This window comes from Takifugu flavidus, chromosome 7 (genome assembly GCF_003711565.1).
Source record: "Takifugu flavidus isolate HTHZ2018 chromosome 7, ASM371156v2, whole genome shotgun sequence".
NCBI lineage: Eukaryota > Metazoa > Chordata > Actinopteri > Tetraodontiformes > Tetraodontidae > Takifugu > Takifugu flavidus.
This window is the reverse complement of record NC_079526.1, coordinates 11,267,583-11,289,959: the sequence shown is the minus strand read 5'-3', so window position 1 is coordinate 11,289,959 and position 22,377 is coordinate 11,267,583. Positions and strand designations below refer to the sequence as shown.

The window sequence follows — 22,377 nt, the reverse complement described above, 5'->3', positions numbered from 1 at the left end:
CCGGCTCCGTGCACGGCCTCCTCCTCGCTCCTTCCCATTATCAGCTGCATCCCGTCCTCGTTGGTGGTGAATCAGGTGCGAGATGCCGCCTAAAGCGAGGCGGGCGCATGTGGTAAAGCGTTTGGTGAAGAAAGATACCAGTTTGACGAAGGCGGAGAGAGGCAGCAGCTCTGAGATTAGCGATTCGAAACAAGCGCAACGGCGTTCCGAACAATAGCCGGGGCGTTTTTGGAACGCCGGCCAGCTCTCGCCGGGCATTTCCAGCATTTTCCTCCGTCACATCCAGTTTGCACCTAAGACGTGTGAGGCCTCATTGCAAAAGACGGACTGGAGTATTTCCATCTTCATTTAATGAAAAACAAGGTTAGCATGTGTGAAGCTCCAGATGGTGCAAATAACGCCGGAATGACAAAAAAATCCTCAAATTGAAAGTTCCGAGCGAAAGCGAATTAGATGGCGAAAATTGATGGAGTTCCGTGTGTTTTTTTCATTCTTCCAGGGATCACCGGTAGCGACTACATCAACGCCAACTACATCGACGGCTACAGGAAGCAGAATGCCTACATTGCCACTCAGGGTCCGTTACCGGAGACGTTCGGGGACTTCTGGAGGATGGTCTGGGAGCAGCGCTCCGCCACCGTCGTCATGATGACCCGGCTGGAGGAGAAATCACGGGTACGCACGGTCGCTTTTAAACCTTAAAACACATCTGATGAGTCGGCACGACCGCGGCACGGACCCTCGCCGGCTTGGGCTCCGTTTACGTGCTTTATTTGCAGTGACGTGCACACGCTGCTGCGCGTTCCCCGCGGCGCCGCCAGCTCACAAGCTGCCGCGCTTTCACTTCACAGGGCAGAAACTAAAATTAAACTGCAACAGAGGGCCTTGAGATTTTTTTCTTTCTTTTCCCCTCTGTATGTGTGACCAGTGCCTCCCACAACCATCTGTTGAGGCAGGAAGTTAGAGGATAAAGAGCAAAGAGAGCGTTGGCAAACTCTCACAAAGGAAGAAGGAGACTGTTTTTCTGTCTTTGGGTAGTTTAAATACATGAATGAGGTTCTTAATATTATATAGCCGGAGCTCTTCATTCCTGCTTTATTTTTATGTATTTTGACACAATTTTCTTGAAAGAACATCACGCTGCACTTTTCGAAATAACAAATAAGTGGAATTTCCGGACAAGTGGTTTTAGCGTTGATGTAGTAACGTGTTGTTGTCTGTAGGGGGCGTTGTTTAAACATCATGGTCAGTAGGTAATAAACTCCTGTTTACTCAAGAGGTTTGCTTATCACACACTTATTTATGTTCCCACCAGTTTTCCTGATCGTGTGAGTGGATGAGGATTCCAAACACACGGGAAGGTGTCGTTTTTGTTTGGGTTTTTTTTGGATAAATGTGTCCGGCAGTGACCACAAAGCCGACGGGAAAGCAACGCTACGATGTTTCTCTCTCACACTGGGCGCCTGCACTCATTTCGCATCCCTCCGTCCCTGTTCAGTTCTTTACCGATCAGGTAATCAGGACTGGTGGGTGGTCCGAGTTGGCCGCCTCAGCAGGAAACGGGAGAGGAATCCGGGGTGAGGCGTCTCTCCCTCCCCGGCCGTCACATTTCATCTGATGTCCACTGGCATCACATCCCATATTGTATCAATCTTGAGTGGGATGGCGCCGAGGGGTGGGGTGGAGTTGGCGGGGGGGCTGGAGTGAGCCCAGGATGGCTTTTTCAAGGTGTTTTGGAGAACAGCTGGATAAAATGGTGGATAAGTGGGATTACACGAAGCCCTGGCCCCTTTACGCCAAATGGGCTTTCATTTTAATTAATAAAAAGTTAATTGCAAACTGATTCTCTCTGTATTTCTTTACGGATTACCAGCATCTGTACGATCACACGTTTCTCTACTGACGCTAACCGATGCCCTCTGTCCAACCCTCCAGATCAAGTGTGACCAGTACTGGCCCAGCCGGGGCACAGAAACATACGGCATGACCCAAGTGACCCTGCTGGACACCATCGAACTGGCCACGTTCTGCGTGCGCACCTTCTCCCTGCACAAGGTGAGAGGAGCTCCGCTCTGCCCCCACCCTCACGGCCGCTCTCTGCAGCCAGAATCAGCCTCATTATCCCGTTCGGTCACAAATGGGAGGAAAAGTAACTAGGAAATGGATGCACCAAGGAAATCCAGGCAAAATGGGATAAACTGTTGGCCCTGCAGCGATCAAATTAATCTAGTTTTTACTTAAACATGAAAGCTTTTATCGTCATTGTCCTTCCAGTCCGCCGCGCTGCTCAGTAGATCATCTGTTTATGTGCATCTGCCAAATTGGAGCACTTAAGTAAAGTGAGGAGACGCGAAACCCAATATACATAATTGGACAAGTCTCACACACACACACACACACACACACACACACACACGCACAGGCGGAGGCAGATGCAGGCTATGATGAGAATTCACTTCTGCTCCACTGCAGTTAGCTGTTAGCTAAAGCGTCGCAGGCCTGATGAACACGCCGACGTGAGGCTCTCGGGTCAGCTGACCCGCGGTGGCGAGAAGTGCTGCTGTCAAGGGGTGCACGTTGGCAGGAGGCGTGCACGAGAGCGTGTCAGAAGGTTCCTGCAGTTCCTGTTGATGGATGGAGGGAGGGGGGAGGGAGAAGAGCCTCTAAATTCCCAAAGCCGGCCCCATCTGCAGAAACAGGGAAAATAAAGTAAAGGAAAATAAGATTTAGGTCAGTTTGCTTTTAATTACCACATTCATTTATTCATTTATTCAGCGAGGAAAGAAAATCTCTGTCAGGGAAGCAGAAACCCTGCATTGAAATGCAAACAGTGCCTCCATTAGAGGCTCTTGTGGGGGGGGTGAAGATGCAGGAGGGATTTTAGTCTCCTCTCCTCCCGTCCTTAAGGACGTCTATCGTGGATGCGGGGGGGGGTTGAGTTTGAGTTGAGGTGGGAGCTGACCGCTCGTCTCCGTATGGTACGAAGGTCTCAGACCGGGGGCAGGGCGTCGCCTCTTAACGCCGCGTGTTATAACCGCTTCATCTGAAGCGCCGGAGAGGAAAACCGGAGAGAAGGAAGAAGAGAAACCGGAGAGAAAACCGGAGAAGAACCGGTCGCCCTGTTCCAAAGCTGCGCCCAGAACTGCATGTGAAGTTCCAAACTCTCCCTATTTTTTCCCAAATAAGCCGGGTTTTCTTCCAGTACAGCAGCGGCGATGAGCTTGAAAGGTAGCAGCGATGTTATTGTTATTACACACGTTATTACACATGTTATTACCACCCCAGCTAAAGTAAACACGAACACGGACTTGATTAATAAGCAGGAGTTTGTGGTAAAAGGTCAGAATTTCACAGAATCCCAACATTTATTGCATTTATCTATCAGCCGTTTATTTATGTGTTTATTTGTTTGATGCTTTTGTTCCGTCCTGAGAGGGAAACTTGGCGTTCCTGCTGGGAACGGCCGCCGCAGCTCTTCTCCTCCTCAGGCGCACCAGCTCACTCACTCCTGCCTCTTTCCTTCAGAACGGCTCGAGCGAGAAGCGGGAAGTTCGCCAGTTCCAGTTCACGGCGTGGCCTGACCACGGCGTTCCCGAGTACCCGACCCCCTTCCTGGCCTTCCTGCGTCGGGTGAAGACCTGCAACCCTCCGGACGCCGGTCCATCATCGCTCACTGCAGGTCGGACACCCTTTGATCCCGGTCGGGGACGGGTCGTCTTCGTGATTGGACGGTCGTCTTCCTCCCCATCGTCCCTCCGATGGTCGATGTTTCTTCCTCCCCGCCTCCGTCTCCTTTTCTTCCCATCTCTTTTTCCTCTCTCTTCCTTTTCCCCTCTTACCAGCGAGGTTTCCCGTCCTCTTCAGGACAACTGAAATTTGACGGCTTGTCTCTCCGTCGCTCCTTTGTTGTCGTCCCCGTTGTTTGTCTCCGTGTTCCCGACGACTCCCTTTCCTGCCGCTACTCAATTATTTAAAATGGGAGGCTGAAAATTCCTCAGGAATCAGGGGAAAAGCGTGTTTCACTGCCTACAACACAACCGCCAGCACAGCACAATAATAGTCCATGCTCTCTCTCTCTCAGCGCCGGAGTCGGAAGGACGGGCTGCTTCATCGTCATCGACGCCATGCTGGAGCGCATCAAGCACGAGAAGACGGTGGACATTTACGGCCACGTGACGCTCATGCGCTCCCAGCGGAACTACATGGTGCAGACCGAGGACCAGTACAGCTTCATCCACGACGCGCTGCTGGAGGCGGTGGCCTGCGGCAACACGGAGGTGGCGGCGAGGAGCCTGTACTCGTACATCCAGAAGCTGGCCCAGGTGGAGAGCGGCGAGCACGTCACCGGCATGGAGCTCGAGTTTAAGGTAGCTAAGCAGGGATCCCATTTAGTCTGTTTTTTTTTTTTCCAGGGAGTTTTATGAATGTTACGCTCTTAGCCCAGCTTTTATCGCCCATTTTTTTATGCACATTTGAAAGTATCGCGTCATAAAAGTGTGATGGGGAAGTTTTCACGCTTGATTGCGGTGCTTCGGGATGTAAAAACAGCCATAAAAGTGGTCAAGTAGAAGACATTTCCCAAGTTCTGAGGAAAACACGGCTGATTTCCAACAGGCGCCATTAGCTTAGCATTTTATTTTTGTCTCCCGTTAGCCTCATGCTCACTGCCAACCTAACTTTAGCCTTTCTTATGAATGAAAACGGCCTAATCTTTCTACGCAGGTAGAAATTTCAGTGGCTGCAGTTTAGGCCGACTTGAAACGCAGAGAATTTGGAGAATGCGTGCAAATGAGGCCACAGAGGGCAGGAATGTTCACACGGCGACTCATTAACGTCTCTCTCGGGGCTTCAATCACAACAATGCTAACTTAAGCAGTTTATTGTTTACGCCTTGTGAGTTCAGTCACCTTGTCCTGGACGACTGTAAGCCTTTTAAATTCTGTTCCCCGAAGATATTTAAGATGCAAATCCAATTTCTTAGACTCGGCTAGTTTACCGGGTGCAGGCGGCGAGCCTGGTTCCCGGTTCCACGGCCGACCTTTGATCTGTGATCGCAGATTAGGAAAAGTTGTTTCCATGCCGTGGTTCCGAACCATTTCTCCAGCCATCTTTAAAAAAGAGCGTAGATGAGAGTAGATTTCCAGAGATTCCACTCGCCGCCACCCGCCAGTGATGTAATCTCCGCCACCGTCACGCTGGGATACTGCTGAGCTGGCGTCAGGACTCAAATGGGGATTAATAACATCCACGCTGCACCGCATGAAAGCTGGGAGAGAAGAGGGAGCGTGGGTGAGGAATGATGGAGGAGCGGGTAATTAAAGCGTGATGATGACAAATGGAGGCGTGGGGCAGGTGGGGCAGGGGGCGGGGCAAAGCGTCTCTAATGAGCACAGCTAACTGAGGTGCTGAGTGGGCCGAAGCTGTGGGGGGGGTTGTGATTCTTGGGTGTGAAACCGTGGCCGGAGGGATTAACAAGAGGGAAGATGAAGCGGGAGTCGGGGTGAAGTTGTCAGACTGAAGCAGGAAGATTTGTTGAACACAGCGTATGCTAATCAAAACACGAGCTGGAACGGGAGCGGCGGGGCTGCTGGGACCTCAAATATTAAAGGGGAGGGTTGAGAAATCAGCAGAATCCCAACAATAAGGCGAGCGTGCCAGGAACGACCTGGTTAATTACCACAAACATAATTGTCAGGCGGCTGCATTGTTATCCCAAAGAGAAGCGCAACCGTCACGGAGTTTAGGATTAAGACAATGGAATTTCTCCAGCCGGCCGTGTTGTGGCTGCTAACGCCAAACATGATTCCCCCTGTAGTCGTGACGCATGTTTCACGCTGGGAAACACATCAAATGGGAATGGAGCTGGTAGCTACGCCCTGAGAATACCCAGCATGCTTCTCTACCCCATTTGGACGCCCCCCCCCCCCACAACCTCTGCGGTATTCGCCTCCCCCAGCGCTGCCAGGCCACCTCCAGCCCAGGTGTCTTTGTGAAGCACGGGGGGGGGGGGGGGGGAGGAGGAGGGGAGGGAAAGTTGGATAAACTCCTCGCTCGTCGCCTGAACTCCGGGGTAATTAGGCTGCGGTGGGAGATTCAGGTTGTGGCAGTAACACATTTCTATAAATCTGCCTCCATTGTTGGGCCCTTCTCCCCCCCCCACTTGCACTTGGGGTTCTCTCCGTCCAAACGTTGCCTGATTAAAGCGTTTCTGCTTGTGCACCCACGCGGTCGACTCGTTGGCGGGTGTCACGTGACAGGAAAACTCCCACCAAGTCCTGGTGAGGACGAGGCGATGACGGTTGGCGTTGATTTCGGCGTCCACTGACCCACTTTCGGGCATCTTTTCTGCGCCGTGCACGTGGGATCCGGCCGCCTGTTAGCCAGGGTTATTTTCCATCTTCATCCTCGGCCCTCCAGGACCTCACACGCTGCACCAGAGGATAATTGCGCTTCTTCACTTATTTACACACTCCTCTCCTGATCTGTTTCTCAACCCTCCTTCCCTCCGGTCTCTCCTTTCATCATCCTCCCCGGCATCAACACCCTTTTTCTTCCCCTTCTGCATCTTGTTTTTTTTTTCTCTACTTGTTTTATATTCCAACTTTAGCAAAAAAGCTAAGATGCTAACGTTAGCGCGTGCTGAATTCGCCGACCTTCCCCGTTATCGCGGAGCTTAGCCTGGTCAGACGCTGCAGTGGGCAGTTTTCCGTCAGCAGGATGGATTCCTAAATAAATCCCCGCTCTTCCGCGCTGACGTCCTTCCCCCGTCTCTTCCAGCGTTTGGCCAACTCCAAAGCCCACACGTCTCGCTTCATCAGCGCCAACCTCCCCTGCAACAAGTTCAAGAACCGGTTGGTCAACATCATGCCCTACGAGACCACCCGCGTCTGCCTGCAGCCAATCAGAGGCCTGGAGGGATCCGATTACATCAACGCCAGCTTCATCGACGGATACAGGTAAGAAGAGAAGATGCAGACAAAGAAAATGGCGGTTTCTGTTTGAGGTCGAAACAGGAAGTGGAATCAGTCAGTGGAATCAGTCGTGATGATTTCTCTCATCCTTTTTCCCTCTAAAGGCAACAGAAGGCCTACATTGCGACCCAGGGCCCTCTGGCTGAGACTACGGAGGACTTCTGGAGGATGCTGTGGGAGAACAACTCCACCATCGTGGTCATGCTGACCAAACTGAGAGAAATGGGACGGGTAGGACATCCTGCAGGACGGAGCCGGGTCAAATCCTGCCTCGCCTCTAAAGTCGACCATTGGTTTTTATTTGCTCCCAAAGGAAAAGTGTCACCAGTACTGGCCCGCGGAGCGTTCTGCCAGGTACCAGTACTTCGTGGTGGACCCCATGGCGGAGTACAACATGCCCCAGTACATCCTGCGAGAGTTCAAGGTCACAGACGCCAGGGTAAGAGGATCGGTCCAAACGAATCGGACCGTTAGGGGTCTTGAACGCAGGCTGCACCTCACAGCTTCATTTTGTCATCCCGAGGTCGGGGGGGTGGATGGGGGAGGGGAGGGGGGGCGTCTCAGCGCTGGCCGGTGCTTCATTAGCCAACGGCTGCAAAGTAGCATGACATCATACCGTCCTACAACAAAGCGGTCCATAAATTCAGCAACAAAGGAGAAAACGAGCGCTCTCTCTCTCTCTCTCTCTCTCTCTCTCTCTCTCTCCTCTCTCTCTCTCGTCTCTCTCTCTCTCTCTCTCGTTCTCTCTCTCATTCTCTCTCTCTCTCTCTCTCTCTCTCTCCTCTCAACCACGGGACGCCGCAGGTGATGACTGTCAGCGAATCATCAGCTCGCGCGTAGCCAGGCTCCGCCCACGCCACCCGACACAACTCGAACCTCGCGTCCGTTCCGTAAATGATAAAAGTGCGCGTCGTTCTCCTGCCTCTGATCATGAAAGTGCGTTTTGTGCCGCTGTGATTTAGCAGCAACGCTGCTGCTCCTCGGCGCTCAAATCTATCGAAGCGGTCGCGTGTTTAATCGCCCAATTGGACACGCCGGGCGGGCCCTTAGGTCGTACGTGTAAATTACCCCTGTCCTGGCGCCACACTACTCTTTCTTCTGTCCATATTCCTTATTGTGTTCTCGTTGTAATCCCCCTCTCCCCCCTCCCCCAAGAAACCATTTTCATGATGAAAAACAAAGGCAGAACGACGCACCATAAGAGAAGCGAGGAGACAAGCAGCTTATCCAAATCGCCGTTTGTCAAGTACAACAAATGTACCTGAATGCATCTTGGCAGCGCGCTGGAGGTGCGCCGCCATTAGCAGCGGCTACGATAGCGACGCGGCGCGCGTCAGCATGCGGAACAGTGGGATTTAACATTCAGAACACAAGGATTCAATAGGCGGTTTATTTATATCGCCGCGTACAATAGCTGCATTCGTGGTGCGTCCATTGTTGCAGCTCGTAGCAGGAATTGTTGACATGAGAAATCATTAGCATGGATGAATAAGAAGGCGGGACGCTGTGACAATCAGATTTTAAGCTGTTGTTATGTCGAAGCATTGGCAAATAGCGTAATTCCATATTTGGGGCCTTCAGTATGGAAGATTTAACCATGTTTGCAACCGTTTAAGGGGATTAAAGTGGCGCATTTTGTTGTTTCTGCATATATTACTAAGCCTGTTTATATTTGCTCCCAATATTTACTGATTTTTATCGCTAAAAAAACAAGCTGGAGCAGGATAGACGTGGATTTTACCAACTCGCGCGTCCGTGCGCTAAAATAGCTCAACTTTTGGGACCAGCATGCAGCGGGATAAACATCCCAGTTTGCTCGCTGGCCTCTTATCAAGATGTAAACTCACACGAGGAGCAATAAAACAAGATTATAGCGTCAAGTCCAAGCTAACATTTTCAGCATTAGCACGTCACCCTGTGGCCTTTTTTTTTTCTTATTTTCTGTTCACGTCTTAACTGCACGGCTCCGATCCTCCATCAGGCCAGCGCATCGATCACAGGGCGGGATTATCCTATTCGCCGTGGCGAGGAAGACGCGTGTGACGGCTGACGTGCTATCGATTAGCTTTAACTGGGAGCGCCTCCTCTGAGCGCACCTCTACGCGCCGGCACGCCTGATAGATGTCACGTGGTTCCTATTTTCCCTGTTTCCCTGATCCTCATCCTCCGTGTTTGCAGGACGGCCAGTCCAGGACGGTCCGACAGTTCCAGTTCACGGATTGGCCGGAGCAGGGCGTTCCCAAGTCTGGGGAGGGATTCATCGACTTCATCGGCCAGGTGCATAAAACCAAGGAGCAGTTTGGACAGGACGGACCCATCTCCGTCCACTGCAGGTAATCTTCTCAGTTAAAGGCAGCCAATAGGAGCTCTGGGAATGCTCCCTCTACGGCAGCATTCCGGGCTGAGGCGGCGCTTCCTTTAAAGGCTTTAAGATTGAATCGCCTCTCGCGGTGCTTAATGTCTTGCGGCGCTGCATCTCCTGCGGCGCAGCTCTAACGGCCTCATCAGGCTCGGTCCCATCCCTCCTCGCCCGCTCCGCCATGGCGGCGCGCTAGCCCCGCACCTCCGCGGGCACCTCTCCTCCATAATTGATAAGGCCGAGATGTGCCGTGGCATTTGTAAAGAGGAGCCCGGCGAAACGATCCGGCCATTCTCGCCGCTTTTTACGACGGCGACGCCATGCATTTTTCATCAGAACTGATGTAGCTTCCAAGGTAACCTTCATCATTAACGGGATGTGCTGGGCAGGGGGAAACCATTTGGTTGTGGTCACCGCTGAGGTCGTAGCTTATCCCCCCCCCCCCTCCCCAGTAGTCACTGAGTGGCTCCTGACGAGCATCTTTGCTGGGCGGCGGCGCCTTGGCTCCACGCCGTAAAGAAACGGGCAGAAATTTCCTTGGCTTTGTCTCCGCTTCATCTGTTTCCTCTGGTCTTTTCTTTCAGAATGAGTCTCTTTTTCTGCCCCATGACATCATCAAACCTAACGTCACCTCCTTGTCTTTAAAGGATGATGTCAGCGCCCGTCCGACGGGCCCCGGGGAGTTCTAAGTGGTGTCAGGGAAGCTCCAATGAGACTGAATTATTCTCCCTCTCCACAAGTTTGCTGTGGCGGGGGCAGGGGGAGCTGTCGCCGTTAAATGATTTCTTGTTTTAAGAGGAGTCACCAGACTGGCGTGAGCGATGAGGTCGCCGATGTAGCGCGCGGTTCGGCGGATGAATGCCTGGATGGGTTTGTTTGATTCTGGAGCAGAGCAGGAGGGGAAGATGTGCTGCGTTAACGGAGCGCTGGCGCAGCAGACAGTTGGACTCCTCACCGGGGGGGGGGGGGGCAGGGTGGGGTGGGGGGGCATGGTGGGCGAGCAGCAGCGGCCACACACACATTAGCGAGGAACGCTCGTCTTCTTGAAATAGTTTCTGACAATCCTCTCATCATCTCCCTCTTCTTTCACCCTCCTGCCTTTCTGCTCTTTCTTAATCCTCTTTCCTTCTCTCCCTCCTTCCAGCCTCGCCTCCTCATCATCCTCTCTCCTCAGCCTCTCCTCCTCCTCCTCTCCTCCTCCTCTTCCTCACCTCTCCTCCTCATCATCCTCTCTTCCTCTCTCATCCCCTCTCCTCCTCTCTCCTCCTCTTCCTCAGCCTCTCCTCCTCATCATCCTCTCTTCCTCATCCTCTCCTCCTCATCCCCTCCTCCCCCTCATCGTCCTCAAATCCTCCTCCCTTCTCCTCCCCTCATCCTCTCCTCCGCCTCCTCTTCCTCAGCCTCCTCTCCTCCTCCTCATCCCTCCTCCTCCTCCTCATCCCCTCCTCCCCGAATCCTCTCCTCCTCCTCTTTCTTCTCAGCCTCTCCTCATCCCATCCTCCTCATCCTCTCCTCCTCCTCTTCTCAGCCTCTCCTCATCCTCCTCTCATCCTCATCCTCCTCATCCTCTCCTCCTCCTCTTCCTCAGCCTCTATCTAACGGACCCACATGCTTTTGGTCATTAATTGCCTGATTACTTCCTGTGAACGGGGACACCAAATCCTCTCGGTCTCCTCAGACGCTCGGAGTCGATCTTGGCGGAGGGAGAGGGCGGCGCCGGCGCTCTGTTGAGAGTCCGCGTGGCGGTGGCTCTGGGTGGGCTGCGAGCTTCGCCGGGCCGGGGTTTGGTTGTCGGCCGTTGTCTCGTGTTCTGCCTGATTAGGCTTAATAACTTCTGTGTTCGAAGTAATTTAATTACGGCCGTTCATCCCCCCCCCCCATCCCAATCATGGTTTCATCTGCCGACAGATGAGAACTTCGGAGGTGCCCACGTTCCGATGCCGACCAGCAGCCGCCGCGTTCCGCTCCTCACTCAACGAAACGCCACTGGGGGCCGAAAGGACCGCAAATAACTGGCTTGTCATATCAATTATTGTTCCGTCGGTGAAGTGGAAGTCGCTCCGCGGCAAAGCGGCTTAGAGAGGCAGCTCTCGAGTATTTCAGGAGCGGAGTTAAGACTCGCCCACGTTTGTGGAGCGGCGGGCCGAATTACTCCGCACGTGGGAGGGGCTTAATGGGAGGGGCCGGGCCGTTCATGAGCGAGTGTGGCTCACGTGCGTCTTCCCCACACCGACTGCGTCCCAGCGCTGCTGGAGCATCAGGAGCTCCACAAAGACTCAACACTTTGGCGTCAGAAAATGAAAACAATAAACATAAACATTCTTTTTAGTGTTTAATAAACTCAAGACGGTTCTTGATTGCTATAGTCGTCCTCCGGGTGTGCTGGAACCAGGCTGTTTATGTTTGTGCAGCAGCGCTGCTCGTTGTTGAAGTTAACGTGTAAATACAGCGTCAACGAGGGACCTCTGGACAGGACGTCCCCCCGTGGACGCACGGGACAGGCGCTGCAGTGAGGGGTCAGGGAGGGGTCGAGGACAGCTTCTGTCGTGCGCTCTTCGCCGCTACGGGCCTCCAAACTGTCCCGGGTCAGACCTTTAACCGCCGTCTGCCCGTGTGTTTGCAGCGCCGGCGTGGGGAGGACCGGAGTCTTCATCACCCTCAGCATCGTCCTGGAGCGAATGCGCTACGAAGGCGTGGTCGATATCTTCCAGACCGTGAAGATGCTGCGGACACAGAGGCCGGCCATGGTCCAGACTGAGGTCAGAGGTCACCTATCGGTTTTCAGTTAGCGTTAGCGTAGCCCGTTAGCACCAGGAAACGCTGACTTATCTCTGCTGTCGTAGCGAGGACACGGCCACCGGTTAATTAGTTTTAACCAGACGACCCCTCAGATTTGTCACTAAAGCCCAGATTCTATTCTGATGCATTTGTCTCCTGCTCCTTTCTTACAGGATGAGTACCAATTCTGCTATCACGCGGCTCTGGAGTATTTAGGAAGCTTTGATCACTATGCAACGTAAAAAGAGTAAAAAAACAAAAAAAAAGCCATCATCCCCCCCTACCCCCTCCCGAGTCCCCCCCCCTCCCCCAACAGTCTCCTGAGCCATAGAAACTTTAAAAATTTTAACCAACGACTGCAGACGACAACGACGCCATGGCTAATCCAAACCAGGATCCTATCGTAGATTTCCAGACGCCAGGAAAACCAGTGTAGAGTAGTTCCGATTCGACCTAGAGACCCCCTCCCCTGTGGGTGGGAGGCGAGGGGGGGGGGGCCCATCCTCCTGACGCTGTGGCTCAAGCTGTGGAATCGATCAAACGTCAGACTGCTTACCTCACCTCAAGTGTTTCAAAGTGGAGGACATTGTAAACATTTGTGGACGTTTCTCCAGATATTTTATCGCGGTACGACAGCAACAAGAAAGAGTTCGTGACAGCAGCAAAAAAAAACGGATGTAGCCAAGATGGGGGGGGGGCTTTCTTTTCTCATATGCCTGCAAGTGAAAAGGGAATTTCCATTTGAATTAGTATCCAGAGGGAGGTTGTCCAAAATTTGGTAAAAAAAAAAAGAAAAAGAAAAGGAGAAAATCCTCTGAAACCGCCACCATCTGTCATCAAACACGCCTGATTCACGTGGAAACTTCAGTCTGATTACTCACGTAAATGTCAAATGACTCCATGAAGCAGAAATGAGCAGCATATAGCTAAAAAAAACAAACTACAAACTACAAATGTGGAAAAGTCCCAGAATGGACCCCTGAGGTTTCTGTCCGTCGCCTGAGAAACTCAAGAAAGCCTCGGCTGTCGAGAGAAGATGAGGCCGATTCTTCAGAACTATCAAACCCGTGACTTTTTACAATCACCCCCCCTCTCTCTTTCGGACCTTCGCATCGTGGGGCGTCGGTGCCGCCGTCTCTCCGACGAGACCGGTGGACGAGAAGCTTGGAGACGAACCTGACAGCCGAGCCAGGATGGAGTCCGGGCAGTGACCAACGCTCATTCGCATCACTTTGGACTCTTTTTTTTTAATCCCATGAGGAATTATCAACCTTAATTTTTCTTTTCTGAAGTCTATTTTCTGTCAAAACTAAACATGCTGCTTATCTCGTGTGTGCTGTACATGCTACTCTCCAGAGGAAAGAAGTCCGACACCTGTCCCGCTAACCCGCCCGCGTCCGGGGGGGAACAACACCGATACACATGGGTCTTTACCGCCTCTCCGTTTATTTCCAACCTCCTATCGGATCATCTATTTATTTGCAAATGACACTAAAGCGTGACTGGCGAAGAGTCCTGGAGTAAAAGCTGTGCATCCATGTGGTTGGGGAAAAAAAACAAAAAAAAGGCCTTTAGTTCCACTGTGCGTGTGCGTGTGTGTTTTGTAACAGTTGGATAAACCAGTAGTTGCTTTGGGTTTTCTTCGTCCTCCGTTTTGTGCGGATGCCACAGCCGGACCAGGCGGCCATGTCGGACCTCGACTGCCAGCTCAGGCGGCGGGAGAGTCCCATTTATGGTACGCTAACGTTAGCATCTCCAGATTTAAAAGGAAAAACTTGAAATAAAGGCTCTTAAGAAGGCGTATCGAGTGGATGCGATGCACTAATGTGGAGAAAGAGCAGGAACATCAAGGCTCTGATGTCACCGGGTTTGGATTTTTGATCTAGAGGAGCGCACGGAGCGTGCACGTGCGCTAAAACCAGAGCGATGGACAGAACTGTGTGTCCTCTTTTCTTATTTCCAGAAAAGCCTTATTGTTACGGTAACGAGATCATCAATGTTGTATTACGACGACTTAATTTGCATTTACATCGTTTTCCTTTTTATTTGTTTGTTTTTTTAACAGAGATGTCGTTTCACATTTTTAAAAGCTTAGCAGTAAAAGACAAATGCTTATTTGTTCATATTATGTTGAAATACATTCTATTTTTTCACTGTAGAAATGTTCAAAATAACATGTCTGGGTCAGTGTGCATGTATGGGCTCATATATACTGCACACTCACACAGTCATATATATTTAAATGAGAATATAAATATATTATATCCAGACATTTAGTATTAATACTAGTTTTTTGTTCTCCTCATCTTTTTTTTCTTTTCTACCTTTTCTTTTCTATATGAGCCAGTTCTCATATTTGATAATGTGGTCAGTCCTTTTTCTTGCGTGTTGTTGGCTTTTTTCTTCAGTTTTGTGAGTCCACATCAGCGTTAAGGCTGAAATGTGTCTTTTTCAGATCCACCCTGTGCCGATGAGGAGATGCCATTTTTAATCTTTGACGTTCTTCGTTATCATTTTTAGACGGTAGTGTTCCTTTTTAAAAAAACAGAAGAACTCAAAAGTATCTAATCATGTTTTAATTTGCTCTCTGTGCCCCTTCTTTACGTACTCAATGATCATGTACAGCCGACGTCTCTCAGAGTTTTTAAGAAATGATGCCGCTTTTTCCTTTTTTTAACATTTCTTTTCAGGCAATGTGGTCTTTTTTTTTATTATTCCTTGGTTAGGTATCCACTATGATCAAGACTATACCTGTAAATAAACCAATATCCAGATTATATGTATTTGTATCATTTGACCCTCAAGATCAAATTAGTTTCCGTGTGATCAAATTTCCAGACGTGGAGGTTTCGGCTCGTATTTCTCCCCCCTTTGCCGTATGTGAAGCCTGTTTTCTGTTCACTCCGTTCCAGTTCTTTTTGCTTTCTTTTTAAAATCTGCTATCATCACGTAACGGTTCAGTTTATTGATCAGTCTTGATTTCAACATCCTGTTGAGTTTTTTATTCGCAGAATGACGGGAAGGTCTATCAAAAACTGGGGACTTTGTTTTTTCGCACCATCAAAGCACCACAGTGTGAGGCGTTTAAGGACTGGCGGATAACTGGACGCTGAACCCTAACCCTAACCACATCTTCCCAGAAGCTCCAAGGCTGCCTGGAATTCTGAGGCGTCAGCCAAAAATATTCCAGCTGATCTGATAAACATGGCGGCAGCGAAGGTCATAAATTTGCGACCTGTGTTGATTTATTTTCTGTCCACTGCATTTTATTTTCATTTGGTGTCCTCGCTCATCCCGGGGCCGGAGAGAATTCGGGAGCAGGTGCGGCGCAACCGAGGGAGGAAGAAGACGACCAAAAAGGTCCCCGTGTTGGGCACATGGCCTCCGAGCGGATGCCTCCCGACGAATTTCGCGAGGGTCGCCTGCGGCCTGAAGCCCTCTGGGACTCGGAAAGACTGGCGAACGCCAACAGTGTATCCGTGGAAGTCTTTGGACGCTTGTGCAGTGCGTTGACCCGTTCTGACTCCATGTAAAGACTTTTGAAAACAGCTGCCAACATCACAGGAATATCTGGGAAGGGGGAGGAAATATAGCATCCGGAAGAATAAAGCATCTAGAGAACACGGACAGAAAAGGCCTCAGCTGAACGGTGTTTCCTTTGTATGAGAGCCGAGAGCCGTCACTTTCAAACTGTTACTTCTAACTGAAACAATGATTGGTTGAAAGCCACTGTGTATGTAGATATGTTAACTTTGTATTAAAGAAATGTTGTCTGAAAATGGTCCTCCCTGTGAGCTTTGCTAACGTTGAGCGCTGTTGGTCGGAGCGGCGAGTATCGAGGCGCACAGGTGCTCTGCGTTCGTCAGTGGACGGCTCCATTAGCGCGTTAGCGTCGTGGCCCTCTGGCTTCGTGACAAACGTATCCCGTTGTGTCCTTACTTCCCTCCTCAGGCCGCCCAGATGAGCTGAGCTTGGCTCGTAGGAGGACCTGGTCATGTGACGCCATCATGACTGATTTCTAAAGAAAATGTGCGTCATATAGTGCCTGGCTCCTTCCAGGTTAGAGGACACGCGTCTCCTCCTCCTCCTCTTCCTCCTCCTCCACATTGGTCACCACGGCGACTGTCTCCAGCCAACCCGCTCCTCTGCATCCTCCTCTCTCCATCCATAAACCTCCTCTGTGGGCCTCCTGCCTGGAGGTGCCCTCCTCGGCATCCTTCCACCGGTGTCTTCATTATTCCGCCTCGGTCCTTCTCCATCTCAGTGTGGCTTCATCTCCCAAACGGGCTTGATGAACTCCTTCCTGAGCCTGTCCTCCACGCTACACTCAATCTTCTAACCAACGGATGGTTTAATCGGCACGTGTTCCTTTTCAGGCTGTGATCTCACCAATATTTGCTGTAGAGCGCGATAATGGTTTGACAAACTTCGAGTCTCCCTCCGCGATGTTTGGCCGATGGTGATTACTCGACTCACGCGTGTCGTCGATAATGTGAGCTCCGTCGCACGAAGAGGCAATTTGTGACAACAATCTGGCTCAGCCAGAGAAGACTGGCATTTATTAAAGGGTAACATTTGCAAAATGGCACTTCCTTTCAAGGATGACAGTGCTAATTGTCTGCTCCGAGAAGAGCCTTCCATTCTCCTCCTCTCCTGGTCGCGGTGAACCGACAGACGAGTCTGGTGGCCAAGGAAGTGAATTAGGCCGGCGATTATGCAGCGATTCAGACAGCAGCTCATTAGAGTCCAGCTAAGCAAGCAATCAACGAATCGATGTGACAGTGGACCCAAAAGCTACAGAAATCTGTAATAAATGGCAAAGCCATAAATTGGATTATCCATGGCCTCGTGGCCACGGCCCCTCTGTTTCTAGAGGCAAACCAATCCAATCAAGACAAGAAAAGGGCCAGAAGAAAGAAAAAAAAAACCCAGAAAATTCCCCGTGGTGGAGGTTACCCGCCTGAGATGTGCCGCAGAGTTCCACAGGTCATTCCGGTATGATATCCAGCCTTCTGAAATATTCATGGCGCCCCATTAGGTGTTTATGGCCACCCTTTATAATAAGAGATTTACAGACATTTGAACTGGAGCCAGGACAGTAAAAGGGACGCCGCGTGACACGCCTAGGAGACGGGCGGTGGTGCACGGCGGGCAAATGAGCAGGTGGGGAGCAGGAAAAAATAAAGAATTAATATGCAGAAGCAGCAGGATCACTTCCTACCTCGGGGGTATATAGAGTCCAAGCGGGGGAGGTGGGGGCGCGAGAGGGGATGGGGTAGTAAATCTATTCATCAAATTATGACTGAATGTCAGCAGGGATGGATGGAGGGAGGGATGGATGGATGTGGGGGGTGGATAGAGTGAGGGAGGGAGGGATGGAGGGGGGAGGGAGGGAGAGATGCTTTGAATTCTCTGAGAGGCCTCAAACACTGTGCCTGTGCTGCCACCTGCAGGATTACCGGCACCATCGCTTATCTCCCCCAGTTGTTTATTTCCGTGTTCGGGACACGTTAACATGAGCTGCGCACGCCTGCAGTCTGTGTATTTTGGAAATGCCATTGTGACTGGAGTTACAGGAATTTCCCAGGGAGGCAAGGAAGGCTTTTCTTGTTCCCAGTCGTGCTGCTTGGACTAAATCTTAAAACTTCTAATGAAATCTGATCCATGACTTCCAATAAGTCTCCCATTAACAACTCTACAAAGTGGCCCTCCCACATTATTTCCTTTTTCAGCTTAATTCCAAAGAGGCCGAGATGAGTAACCTCCTCTGGCCTCACTTTCCTCGCGCTGTGCATCACCAGTGGGAGGGCCAGTCGTCTTCTCCGCACATATTGCTCACATGAGGTCATATATCCCCTCATGTTTATGATGCTCTCTCAGAATGAGAAACTAATAAGGTAGACTGTCGTAATGGCTGTGAAGGAAGGCTCATCCTGTTGTTGTTTTTTTGGAAAACAATTTTTCATGCCCTTACAAGGACATGGAATGTTTCTACCGAGGCTTTCTGTCAGATTCAGGATTTGTGTGGAAGCAGCCGCCGCTCAGGACTTTGGAGTCCAACCTCGTGCAAAGGAAACGTTTATCCCTCAGATGTCTGTGTAGATCAGGGGTGGGCAAACATTTTGATTCGTGGGCCACAATGGGTTCTAACATTTGACAAAGGGGCCGGACCAGGAGCAGATGGATGGATGGAGTGCTTTGGTAACCTCACCTCATTGGAGAAAAAATACACATCTTGGGATATGGAGAAAACATGTGCTTTAATTTCAAATGAAAATGAAGAGAAGCATTACAACAAAATATCTGACTTTGGAATGAGTCTTAAAACACTTAAAATCAAATGAATAAAATGTGCCTTTTTAAAAAAAAATTAATAACCATTTCTATTTTAAAGCACTGAAAGTTCTGTTATCCTTCAGGATATCACCATCACTCTCCTCCTGACTGTCTTTTTTCTAGTGGGAAAACACCAGAATTGCAGTGAAAATTTAACATTAACAAGGTTTATTCATTTAATTTTTCAAGTTTGGCGGGCCGGATTAAAACGTTTAACGGGCCGCGTGTGGCCCCCGGGCCTTAGTTTGCCCATGCCTGGTGTAGATTCTCAATCATCCAGGTCATTGTATCCAAGGTAGTTTTCTATGTCAACTGGACTGTCCAGTTTATCCCTCAGCTGAAAACGAGAGCATGAAACAGAGCAACTCGTTTGGATTTTTGGTTTCGGGTGTCAGCAGAAACACTCAGTCCATCCGGGAACGCTGTGGGGATAATGGCTGTTTAATGGGAAGCAGAGGGTTTGAATGATGAGCGTGGAATAAAGCAGGGAAATAAAGATCCAAAGTGTTTTGCTGTTTGCTCTCAAGTGTGCGTGGCAGCAGATGAGACACCAGCTCACGTTTGAGTGCAATTAAATCTGGTTTCTGTGGAAGGAAGTCTGGTGCTGGAAAAATAGCTCCGCTTCTCCTGCTAGGGTTCCTCTCGCTCCATTAAGAGGAGACAAGATCACAGCTTGACCGGTGATCCGGTCCGGACTCGGCCCAATCAGCTCCGGAGGAAAAGGCCCTGCGGACTGAATGACTGTTGAACTGTGGGGGGATAATTAGCCGTAGTCTTTCCAAGCCCACTCGATTGGTGACGGGTTCGACGTCAACCAAAGCAGAAACATGACGCCTGATAATGGCAGATCCGGGTGTGATACAACCGGAGCGAAAACTGCGAAATTGGAGCCAGGTTTTAATCGCTTTTCCCCGCTTTGTTCTCGCTGGCGCTGATCAAAGGTTTCTGGGCTCCACGTGGAGCCTTGGACCGCACCACAACACAGGCATGCACAGACTTTAGCAGTTATTGTTTTGCAAAAGCCTTGTTCTCGCACGAGACGATGCCCTGGATGTAATTGCAGCCCTCCGTCGCCACGGCGACCAGGAGGCGATGATGGCTGAATTGTAATTTGCGGCTGAAACCGCTCAATGAAGCGCTTGTGATGACAGAAACATGCAGCAGACAGGTGTCATGGCGGCATGACTCGCGCCTCTCACCTTGAATGATCGGCCTCTGGCCCACACGTGGACGGAGACGGCGGCGGGCGAGGCTTCGCCGAAGCCCCCAGGACCACCGAGAGGAACGTCCTCGGGTTCTGCTGCGCCAAACGTTGCCCTTTTTCCACGAGTCCGCGCGTGTGGGTTCAGGCGCAGTTCATCGTGTTGTTTTCCCAGGCAGCTTTGGTGCAACGAATGTTTTTCTGCTCATTAGATAGTAGACAGAACAACACGCTCGGAGCTGTTTCCAAGACGGATTAATGTCACCGGCGGAAAACGAGCGCCCGCGTTTTTTAGGTTTTTAGTTGTTTTTTTTTTTGTTTTTCCACTTTGTTTTCTTTAAAAAATCGGGCATTGGTTTATTTATTTCTCCAATCTAAAGAGAACCGAGAGCGCCGACTTTCCAGCTTCTGCCTTGTTTTTATCTCTGGGTAAAAACTTTTAGCTGAAAAGCCTGAATGCAAAACATAGTCGTTTGGAGTTAAGGTTGAGCGATGGGAGTTTTATGCTTGTATGAGATGTTTGCAGAGCAAACGGACCCACGATGGTCAGGACTGATTGCGCGTAATATCATCCTTCTCATCCTTTTAAGGTGCTAGCTACAGCGATGTGGGATATAATTCAGTTATCGACGGTACACACAAACAGAGCAGCAGGAAGTAGACGGCTGCTGATTTATCTTGTGAAGCTAACGGTCGTAATGGCTGCCTGGAGAATCAACTACGGAAGCGTTTCAGGACAGCAAAACTAATAAAAAAAATCTCGAGATTGGAAATGACAAACGGTGTAATGAAGTTGACGTGAGGTCAGAATCTTTCATGGTGCCATGCCCGAGGATGAGTGTAAATTATCCACCTTTAAAAAAGAACACAGGATTTTTAGTACATTTTGTGCTAGCAAAAGTTCATACAAGATGGAGGGCAGGCGGGGGGGGATACAGATGGGCTGGATACAACATCAAATATAAGATGATTTATTCACACTAAGAAAGCCCGTTGAGAGGTGCGGCATTCCGTTGGCTTTCTCCCAACACAAAGCCTCCTTTGAACGCTACACGCCTGCTCTGTCAGCCCGCTCCACTCATTGGGGGAGGATTTGTGGAGTGTTGTTCCCACCGTGGAGATTTTGTGTTTGTTTTATGCATCCCTGTTTTGTTGTGTAATGGCAAATTCATAAAGAAATTCAAAATAATCACAATGATGAAACTTTAGAATAAAGAACACTGTTAGCATAAGCCTGCTAACAGAAGGACGAGCCACGTTACGTAGCACTGGCCACTTGCTCCCAGGGAACTTTACAGCATACATCAGATGGAAATCTGCGTGCAAACCGAAGGGGACCAACAAGCATTTGTCAGAATCTTAGTGACTGTAGCAGGAAACCAGTGTGGGAGGCCACCGGGACACCCAGGAATACTGAGGAGGACACAGGCTTCAGAACTGAGCTGCTACACCCTCTACACTCGCTTACATCTGGAGAGGCAAAAATCCAATATTTGGTGTTTGGTGTGTCAGCCTAGATCCATCACTCAGGACATCTGCTCACCATGCAGCGTCTGTGGGGGGGGGGGGGGTCTCTGAAGGGCTAACCCCAACCCTTCGCACAAGGTTGGGCTAACAAGCCCAACGAACCACCCGAGATAATCTGTTAGTGGGAAGATTTGTCGCCAAGTCAACAGGGTGAAAGTTTTAGCGCAAGTTAGATTAAATCCGATCCCGAAACTGTTACTGGATTTGAAAAATCCCAATGTGAGCAGCCGTTGAGGTTGTATTTCTCGGTCAGGAGCGGATCAGATCTCTCCGTGTTTCTCCTGCACACTGACCCGATGCTCCGTCGCCGGTCTCGGGCTCTGCTCTTCACTCACGTCACGTGCTCAAAAGTTCAAAAGATTCCCTAAGTAGAAAAATAATTGCAGCTGTTTGGGCCCCATCCTTGCATTCCTCCATTATGTCTGATCCTTTCATCTTCCACATGGGAGACGTGCACGCTGGCCTGGGACCAGGCGATGCCCCAGTCCGGCCACTGCACCCACCGAGCCACACAGAACCAGGAGATTCTGTGAAAGAACCAGACAAAGGCTCCCTCAGAGTTCTCTAAAACCACTGTTATTGTGGGCGGATGATGCGATTACAGTGAAACGGGCATCATTACCATGGAAGCGCACGTATTTCTGTAGGAGGAAAAACGTGACAAACATTCTTAAAGTTTCCCAATGCTGTATAAATGTGTATAATCAATATTTATTTTCAACATCTCATTATAATGGAAGTTAAACTTAAAGAATAAAAAGATTAATCGTACAGCAGATTAATCACGTGCTGCGTCATTCTCTCCAGGATGCGCTGCAGTGAAAATAAACATTTCATCATGAATGCTCATTATGTATTTGTAGCTCACGTATCATTTGGAAAGTAGCTAATACATCTAATATAGACACTTACAGCATGTGCTGCCTTTATTATAAGCCCTATATAAGGCTTTTCATTTTTTGCAGCTCCAGACAGATTTGTATCTTGTTTTTTTAGTCCAATATGGCTCTTCCAACATTTTGGGTTGCCGACCCCTGGATCAGACCTAGGTCAGACATTACAGCACCATCAGAGCCGCCTGTGCTCGAGGGCAACCACACTGTGACTCCAGTGATACTGAACACGACTGCATTAGTGATCAGCCACACTTATTTCACCACAAAGACCTTCAGTCCCAGACACTTTGTGCATTTGGGTGCGTGTGT

General features: G+C 50.1%; 1 protein-coding gene across 1 annotated transcript in view; it reads left to right on the top strand.

Annotated features, from left to right (window-relative positions):
* ptprsa (protein tyrosine phosphatase receptor type Sa) overlaps positions 1 to 15,887 on the top strand; it is a 151,383-nt gene extending 135,496 nt beyond the window's left edge. The window contains 11 exon segments of the mRNA XM_057039508.1: positions 500 to 675; positions 1,936 to 2,055; positions 3,526 to 3,658; positions 3,661 to 3,679; positions 4,082 to 4,367; positions 6,778 to 6,956; positions 7,076 to 7,202; positions 7,285 to 7,410; positions 9,150 to 9,304; positions 11,954 to 12,089; positions 12,282 to 15,887. Of these exon segments, the coding sequence (XP_056895488.1) occupies positions 500 to 675; positions 1,936 to 2,055; positions 3,526 to 3,658; positions 3,661 to 3,679; positions 4,082 to 4,367; positions 6,778 to 6,956; positions 7,076 to 7,202; positions 7,285 to 7,410; positions 9,150 to 9,304; positions 11,954 to 12,089; positions 12,282 to 12,350 (1,526 nt within the window). The 3' untranslated portion in view covers positions 12,351 to 15,887.
* Positions 15,888 to 22,377: the final 6,490 nt, after the last annotated feature.